Source organism: Platalea leucorodia (genome assembly GCF_965183815.1).
Source record: "Platalea leucorodia genome assembly, chromosome: 20".
Classification (NCBI taxonomy): Eukaryota; Metazoa; Chordata; class Aves; order Pelecaniformes; family Threskiornithidae; genus Platalea; species Platalea leucorodia.
The window spans coordinates 6863351-6872603 of NC_138842.1; the positions used below are offsets into that span (position 1 = coordinate 6863351).

The window sequence follows — 9253 nt, forward strand, 5'->3', positions numbered from 1 at the left end:
TTCTCTGTACACTAACGGTGCCCTCAAATAAAACCTTGTGAAGTTTCTTCCTTTCTTTCCCTGCCCTCACCAGACCCATGGCCAACATTGTGCTGTGCCACAAGAGGCAACAGATGCAACCCTGACACACACCTTATTATGTTACATGGTCTTGTAGACATGCATGACACGTCTCTACCATGCTCCTACTTGAACAGCATAGCTGGATATAGCTCTGATGGCTAACATTTTATGCCTTCCTCCTAATTCAATCAGTATGACACATGTAGAACTCCATTGTGGCCTTGATATCCCTTTGCTCTTAAGTTGAGCAGATCAAACCCAAACGCCCTCTCATATGCTTGCTTCCTCATCCAGGCTCCTACAGTTCTTGAACTCTGAGGTATAGGTAGACAGGTGTGCTGAAGGAAGCCCTCTATAGCAGTTCACTTGCAGGCTCTGCCTTTAAGGACACTGAGAAAAGTGAAGGCTTCCATGAGAATCGTTTCCCCTCGTGGCTTAAGGACTTTCTATATTGCTTCATTGTGAGAAGCCTGGAGAATGTTTTGAACCACTTCCTTGAGCAAAAATGAGCCCTCGTTCGCTAGGGTTTGAAGGAAAGCCCTTGCTTCCTATTTGCAAACTTGCTTTGCCTTTTTTTTTGACTCCTGATGTTCTGGAGGCCAGCCCAGACAGAACAGAACCAAATCAGAGCTGACTCACTCTACCCAAACAACCCAGCTTTATCTCCTCTCTGACCTTTCTTCACCTTCCTTACAGGTCTTGGGAAAAGACAAGGGAAAGAAACAAGGATTGTACAGCAGGGCTGCAGCTCTGTGAGAAGGTGGAGGGCGAGGCTCACGCCAAAGCTGATCTCACAGAGCCACCAGGTGGCAAACACCTCCCGTTGCTGGTGCTCCAGCCCTGCCAACCGGCTGCCTCCTCGACGGCAGCCGGACCCCTGTCTGTAATGTGCCATGTCAGGCAGTAGAATTGCCTTCCTCTAGCCTGTCACCCACAGGGGGAGGGAACAACCCCCGGTGAGGTCACATCCCCAGGACTGGAAGCTGCATGATGCTAAGGAAGCACTTAATGACGGCGGGTATAGTTCTGTCACCATTGCTGCTCTTTTTTAAACTTTTTTTTCTTAGTGAGGTGGGAAGGGGAGAGGCAGCATCAGAGGTTTATGTGCAAACCTGTGTTAATTGTGACCAGCCAGAGTACCCAAGGCAGGGCTGTAGATCAATAGCGCAGGGGAAGAAAGATGCCCTGCAGTGCAATGTCCGTGCTGTCTTCATAAAGCTGTACTTCAACACCACGCAATCCTAGCCCCTGCCTGTGGTGTGTGCACACAGGCTATACTCCAGTACCTTCAGAGCTGTTTTTTCTCCAGTTTCTGTTGTACAGAACTTGGAGATCCTGACCTGGAATTCCTGCTTGGAATTTTCCCACTCTGACAAACTGGCAGATATACTCTGTTATCCCTGGGGCACTGAGAATTGCCAGGAATTAAGGGAATATGCTGATGCAGTTACCTCTATTCAAACCCTTGCAGCACTAAGAAAGCCAGGTTCCGCCCCCTCTCCCAAAGCTTTCTGAAAATCACCACACTTTATGGATTCCCCTGCTTGAACTCCATGAATGTTATTACCAGAGTGCACTCCTTCAAGTATGTTAGGTTCATAACCATCCCAGAGGTCAAATTAGTTTGCCAGGATCGAAAGGGAATCAATAGGCCTGGCAGCCCCTTCCTGTGACTGGTGCAGGGAAGGACCACTGTGTACGCTTACTTTATCTAAACCATCTCAAATCAGGCACATGACCAGGGAGCAGGGTATTCTCAAAGGTTTAACAATAGCTCCTCAGATAGATACCACAGTGCTGTGGAGTGGACAGAGCTCAGTTATATTAGGTGGGTAGGAATTAGATCCATGAAGTTTTCTCAGTCCCTTCAGGGGAGTATTGCTTTGTGAACTGCTTCTCTCTGGATTGCTGTGCAAGCACCTTACAAGTGCATTCAGAGCCTGCCAGCTTTCCTTTGGCAGACCTACCCCTGTGCACTCAGGCATTTATAAACACACTTCTTGCAACTGTCATAATATCAGAAAAGAAAGTCAAAGTGTTTGCCCACAGGTGAAAACATAGCTAACATTACCTCTACAGGATAAATGAGAGGATTAAATGCCTTGGAAAAGGAATGCCAATGAAAAGACAAAAGGCAGGATGTACAATTTCCAGGGCTCTGATCTGGTTCTGCAATAAAACCGCAGTCCCACCCTGTACAAAGCTCCTCTGCTGTTTGGGCTTGTTTTGTTTCACTGATGCACTTTTCTTCGGTGCACATCTCAACTCATTCTGTTCCTGGGCCTCACATCCACCAGCCCAGCAGCCTAGATAATGCAAATGAGGAACTTTGATGTAGTCCAAGATAGTTTCTGTGTATGTTCTCTGAAGCAGAATTTGAACTAAGCAGAAAGGTTAGCTCATCAGTACTCAATAGCATCACTTCTCCCTGTACCATCATACCAAGCCCAGCTGGACACAGACAAACAACAGCGATTGGAACGGGAAAATGCAACACATCTTTTTCAGACTCCCATTCCGCCCTTCAGAGCTGATCCTTCTCTCCCCTGGAAGCCCATGTAGAAATGTTTCAACAGCTGCTTCTTATTCTCATGGCAATTCCTGTTATTTTGATTGCTGTTCTCAGACAGCTTCCAGTTTTCTACATCACTCAGTGATCTAGTGAAAAGGGAGCTAGTAAACAGCTGGTGTAGGAAAGCATTTCCTACAGCAGATCACACCAATGGTCCATTGGAGCTGTTGTCGTACTTCTGCATTTGGTAGGGCTGACACAGTGGCTCTTAACAGCCTTTTTTATTTTCTCTTTGTATCACTGGCTCATACAAGATTGCAGTATGTGTGCAGCAGTTCAACAAGGCCAAGTGCAAGGTCCTGCAGATGGGTTGGGGCAATCCTAAGCACAAATACAGGCTGGGCAGAGAATGGATTGAGAGCAGCCCTGAGGAGAAGGACTTGGGGGTGTTGGTTGAGGAGAAGCTCAACATGACCCGACAATGTGCGCTCGCAGCCCAGAAAGCCAACTGTATCCTGGGCTGCATCCAAAGCAGCGCGGCCAGCAGGGCGAGGGAGGGGATTCTCCCCCTCTGCTCTTGTGAGACCCCGCCTGGAGCGCTGCATTCAGCTCTGGGGCAACCAACATAAGAAGGACATGGATCTGTTGGACTGAGTCCAGAGCAGGGCCACAAAGATGATCAGTGGGCTGGAGCACCTCTGCTATGAGAACAGGCTGAGAGAGTTGGGGTTGTTCAGCCTGGAGAAGAAAAGGCTCCAGGGAGACCTTAGAGCAGCCTTCAGTGCCTGAAGGGGGCCTGCCAGAAAGCTGGAGAGGGACTTTTTACAAGGGCATGTAGTGGTAGGACAAGGGGTAATGGCTTTAAACTGAAAAAGGGTAGATTGAGATTAGATGTAAGAAATAAATTCTTCACTATGAGGGCGGTGAGGCACTGGAACAGGTTGCCCAGAGAAGCTGCGGATGCCCCATCCCTGGAAGTGTTCAAGGCCAGGCTGGATGGGGCTTTGAGCAACCCCGTCTGGTGGAAGGCGTCCCTGCCCGTGGCAAGGGGTGGGAACCAGGTGACCTTTAAGGTCGCTTCCAACCCAAACCGTTCTGTGATCCTATGAGACATTAGCTGGGGACAAGGAGGAGCAGCCGAGCTGTGGCAACGTGCAAAGCAGGCGCTTTGCCCACTTGCGCGTCAGGGCACGCCGGGGGCAGGCTCCGGCGCCCGCACGCCGCGGCGGCCCGACGGGAGACCCCGCCGTAGCGTCCGAGGGGCGCAGCCCGAGGAGCCGAGCCCGGCGCCCGCGGGCGCGGGCACGGGCACGGGCACGGCCGCGGCGGGCCCGCATCCCCCGGCGGCTCCGGCGGTCGGCGCTGCCGAGCCGCCGCTCCGCCCCGGGGCCCGGATGGAGGCGGCCGCGCCGGCGCGCAGGCACCGCCCGCCGCGGCCCCGCCATGGCGCCGGCGGCCGCCCGGCTGGCGCGGCTCTCCCGCAGCGTCTGCTTCAGCGCCTGCCACCGGCTGCACAGGTGAGCGGCCCCGGCACGGCCGGCCCCGCCGCCCCGGGACGCGGGCACAGCCGCGGGGCGGCCGCGGCAGCCCGCCGCCCCCCCGCCGCCGGGCCCTGGGAGCCGCCCTCGGTGGAAAGGCGCAGAGGCCTCGCAGAGCTGCGGGGCGTCTGCGGCAGCGCCTTGCTCAGCCGGTGTGCGGGAACGCCTGCCTGCTGTCGAGCGCTGCCCGCTTCTCTTTTAGTCCGTTTTCCGCAGCCTCTAGTAGCCAGTCCTGGTTTTAGACCTAAGTGCTTAGCTAGGTTTAACGAGAACTGAAGTTTTGGTTTTAAACGGGACAAATGATGCTTGCAGTTTGTGAGCAACTCGCTGTGCCCCTAGTCTGTCACCTTTTCCTCAAAACTTACATATTCCTAAGGAGTGTCTTGACCTGAAATATTCCTTGGAGTAGGCGGTTGAATTTCTCCAAAGGAAGGTTTCAGAGAGGAAAGTCGTCTTTTATAATTCTTGGAGAAGCTCCCTAAGCTTTGTTAGTTAATAATAAATAATAACATGCATAATTTGCTCCGGGTGCTTCTTCCTAGGAGCCCAAGTGATTTTGCCATACTCATATGTGAATAGCTGTTAGTGTTTATACAGCAGTGGTATTAGGCAGTTGTTATGAAACCTACATATGTAAATACAAAACCACAGCAAAAAAAACCCCTGTTGTCAACAACATCTTTTCATGGCCCAAATACTCCTCCGGTTCTGTTTGTGCCTCCTGAGTAGGAAAAGCTAGTGGGTTAAATTTGGGAGAGCGAACAGATGGAAGAGCTAGAAAGCAATCACAGTTGAAGTGAAGCCGTGAACATCTGTAATGGATCCTGAAATGCCATGTCTGTATTTCTCACAGTAAGTCACTGAGTGATGAAGAAAACCTGAAGCTGTTTGGGAAATGCAACAATCCGAATGGCCATGGACACAACTATAAAGGTAAGGAGTTGACTTCCGTGCTTACATGTGTAGCCTTGGATGGAGGCTGCTCTCGGGCAGGCTGGTTTGAATGAGGGTTATGCCGCATGGCAGAGCTGGGCCAGTCATGTGTCTCAGCAGTCTGGTAGGGCTTTTAATGGCTGGTTTTGGGGTTTTTTAGAAGGAATCCTCAGCAGCAGGGAGGTTGAACCATGGCATGGATTTGCAAGCTATTCAGTTAAATAGCTAATAAATATTTATCTCAAAATGCCACTTCGTGAATCAAATCTACTTGTTTATAATCTGGAAAATCATTGTGTTTTGAATGAAGATTTTTCTAAGCAAAAGACATGCAATTTAAACAGCCTGTAAACTTTATTTGAATGTTGTTTTCACAAGTTCTCCTCCTACCATCTATACCCTATGCATGTAGAATCAGATCTCTCCAGTTATTAGGCTGGCTCCGTGTTTAGCACTGGGTATTGTAGGTACCCCGAAACCTCTGCTACAGAGCTACTGACTTTACCAGGGAAGACAGATTGACAGATTGCTGGACTGAAGATCTGTCCCTCATTTTAAAGCTGACTTACAGGCACAACAGTTCTTGCTTTCTCATATAAGAAGGATGTTCCCACTATAAAAAAAAATTACTGAAAAGCTGGGGAGATGCCTCTAAAACTGTTCCTTGCGGGGTGGGGAAGAGAGAGAGAGAGAGAAGAGGAGCATGAAGGGGCTTTTCCACCCCAGAGGAGAATCATAACCAGGCTCAAATCACTGTCTGTCTGTTTTTGTGAGTTCCCCAGTGAGCTGTGATTCTGTTCTCAGCTCCTGGGGTAAGTGGGAAGGAATGCTGAGCTTATAAGGATGGTGTTTCAAGTGTTTGTCTCTTTTGTTGAAAGGACTTCTGGGTTGAAATGACACCTTGCAGTAATTCTAGTTCTTAGAGAGTTGGCGGCCGCTTCATCCTTTACTTTCCTTCTCTGGTATTCCAGAAGACTTATAAGCTGACCCCCACATCTTATGATCTCAGGGGTCTGGTGATTGTGTGGGCACTTAGGGTGTCTGCATTGTCCAGAAGACTGCTGAGCAAGAGACTCTGATCTTGAGTGTGCAGGGTGCAGGCTGCCATAGGGAGTACGTACTTTCTCTGCCTGCAAGGGGCACTTCAGGGGTAGCGGTGTGTCTCTGGGCATCAGGCCTTGGAGAATGACTTCTTCGATGAGCGGGGTGACTCTGAGTCATTATTCCTTATGGAGTGGATACCCATTTTATAAAGAGAGTCCCACTTTTAAGTGCTGGGAAGCCTGCACCGGTCCTTGTGGATTAGTGACGAATGGGTTGTCTGGCCCAATCAGTAGTGTACTTTGTTGTTAGGTTCATGGTGTCATCGTGACCTGATATTTTCTTTTTTTTCAGTTATAGTCACTGTGCGTGGAGAGGTAAGTGTGGCCAACATTTTTTTTCCGTTCCTTGGGGCGGCAGGATAGATGGGTCCCCATCTTCCGCAGTACTGAAGTTCTAGCTCAGTTGCTAGGTTTCCCAGGGTGTTTGTGGAAACTCTGTACACATTGCTATAGAAGAAGGTTTTCTGTAATCACTGTCCTATTCAGCTTGCCTCTAACAAGGATTTGCAGGTGACCATATTTAATCCAAGGTTTGTAATCATCCTCTGGGCACATAACTTAGTCTGCCAGAGCCTCAGTGCAGAATATACAGGTTCTGGTCAGATCTGTGGGCACCTTTGGGTGACTATTGAGCCACAGGGAGGCTTATCACATCCAGTAACTGATTCTCTCTGCTGTTTTATTAAGGCATTTTGCTGCAAATATAAAAGGAAATTCTGCTTTTGCAGTTGTTTTTCGCCCTTCATCCTGTTATTGTTCTGTGTATTCTGCAAAGTGAGTTGTTTAGATAGCACTTTGGTTTTGATGTTTTCCAAACAACTTTCTGAAGATTTCCAGTTCATCGGAAAGGGGGTTTCTATTCAGATCTGAAACTAAAATTTCAAAGCCTTTTCCTTCTACATTCCCCAAATATGCTGTGAACTACACAACCTGATTTTGTTCCTGGAGCTGTGCCTTCTCCAGATGGGAGGATGCCCTGAGCTCAGGCTGGTCTCTGTTTTGTCCCTGGTTGTTCAACCCAGCAGTTTAATGCCTCTTTTCCTTCTTATGGTCATGTTAGATTGTTGCTTGAAGATTGAATGTTTCAGTGAGTTTTTCCTCCCCGGTGTCAGCTTTTATGAGAGAGTGGAACCACTGGAGTTTTTTGTATGCTGTATCTAGCCTTTGGGAACATCCCAGGAGTAGAGCTGGAACTCAGTGTGTGAAGGTGGAAAGATACTTTTCTTGTGGCTCAGATATCCTGAGCGCACAGATATTCACAGTCTGATTTGTACAGGCTCATGGCAGCCTTGGTAATAAGGACGTGTAGCTAGGCTACTAATCTCCCTTTTGTTTTCCCTGCAGATTGACCCAGTCTCAGGAATGGTTATAAACCTGACAGACCTGAAAGACTATATGCAGGTAATAGCACTATGTTCCTACACATCCCCTGGGACAATTGATTAGAGCTTAGCAATTTGTCTAGTACCAGGGTGGAGACATGGTGAGTTGATACGAAATAAAGAAGAAATTAAGGAATGATTTAAGACTAAAATGCATTAGCACTGTGATGTCAGGCAGTACCGTGTCTCCAGGTAGGACGTTAACAGGTGCATGTAGGGCTCTTATCCTTTTTTAACATACTGTTGCCTTGCTCCGGTGCCAAATGGGATTTGCATGGTAATTTGAACCTCAGTTCCACTGACCAACGAGGACAAGACTGTCACTGTTTTCTTTCTGCAGGAGGCAATCATGGAACCTCTTGACCACAAAAACCTGGATAAGGATGTGCCATACTTTGCTGAGGTTGTGAGGTGGGTGATGGGGACTCCTCGTGATGTTGGTTGCAGGGTCAAGGAACAGTCTTCAAGGCTTAGTCCTACATCCGAAAGAGCAGCCTTGATACCTGTGTGTGTAGCGCACCTGTGACACACACTTGTGCACGTCAGGTGCTGGGTGCCCTGCCTGCCTTCCAGCCCTGCTGCCATGCAGCCTGCCTCCCTGTGCCGGGCCGGGTGCAGGCCTGCGGGGGCAGCTGCTGTCCCACATACCCAGGAAAGCACCACTTGTTTGCACCCGAGGAGCCCTTTGCAGACTGGCACTTGTCACATGAGCCTGCTCTGTGGACAGCTTGGGGAGACAGAGGTGACCTGTTAATTAGACCTCTTCTCATCCATGTTTGCTGGCAGTGGTTCAAACCCCACTTATATTCAGGGGGTCATCATGTGAAAGCTGCCAGCATGGTTCCCCGTGGCCTTTAGCATCCCCCCTGGCCCATTCTGGGTACAGCCTCAAGTATCATTGCTGTCAGTTCTGAATCTGCTCGTGTTTCACTCTTAGCACCACAGAGAACGTTGCCGTGTTCATCTGGGAGAACCTCAAGAAGCTACTGCCCATGGGAACTCTTTATAAAGTCAAAGTGTATGAAACGGACCAGAACATTGTTGTTTATAAAGGAGAAGAAACAATCTCTGAGAAGTGAAATGAGCTTAAGCTCAACTGGTCAGAAACTTTGCTGCATAATCAGATCAGTGGATTACTGAGCTCTGCTCAATCTAGCAATTCGGGTTCTCAGAATTTGTTGATTTGTCTGCTTTTTCTCAAGACATTCCTGTTTTGCAAACCCAAACGACCAAGCTGATGTGAAATTTAAAATCATGCCGTGTTAAATAAAGCAGCTTTCTAGAGAGGAGATGGCCTGGCAAAATGTATGTCCTGCCCAGTCACAAAAGGCTTTGATTTTTCTCGAATTAAACATTGGATTAATTTATGATTTTTAATGACCTGGGCTTTGGTGTTGTTTTGGTTCTTGATCAAATAGAGGAACGTTCTTGAGAATGAGAACTACGTGATTCTCTCTTCTTTTTTCTTCCTTTTTTTTTTTATTTTTTTCCCTGGGCTACAGGCTCATTTCTTCTTGTGGCTCGGAGGTCTTTCTCTGTGTAAGGAACTGGTATAGTGAGCAATATAATTGTTTACAAAGCAATTTCCAATCCAAACTGCAGAGCTAAAGAGAACAGTATGTTGTTGAGAATCAGCATGGGAAGCTGAGGAAACTGCAGAGTTGGAACATTGCAGCCCCAGGGGTGTCAGGGTGCCCTGATGCATGGGTGAAAGTGGAAGTA

The 9253-nt window shown here is 48.7% G+C and overlaps 1 protein-coding gene across 1 annotated transcript; it reads left to right on the top strand.

Moving 5' to 3' along the window:
* Positions 1 to 4010: 4010 nt before the first annotated feature.
* On the top strand, positions 4011 to 8883 carry PTS (6-pyruvoyltetrahydropterin synthase). The gene is made up of 6 exons (XM_082330586.1): positions 4011 to 4092; positions 4967 to 5046; positions 6442 to 6464; positions 7494 to 7550; positions 7872 to 7942; positions 8469 to 8883. The coding sequence occupies exons 1-6, from the start codon at positions 4019 to 4021 to the stop codon at positions 8608 to 8610; spliced, it is 447 nt and encodes a 148-aa protein (XP_082186712.1). The 5' UTR covers positions 4011 to 4018; the 3' UTR covers positions 8611 to 8883.
* Positions 8884 to 9253: the final 370 nt, after the last annotated feature.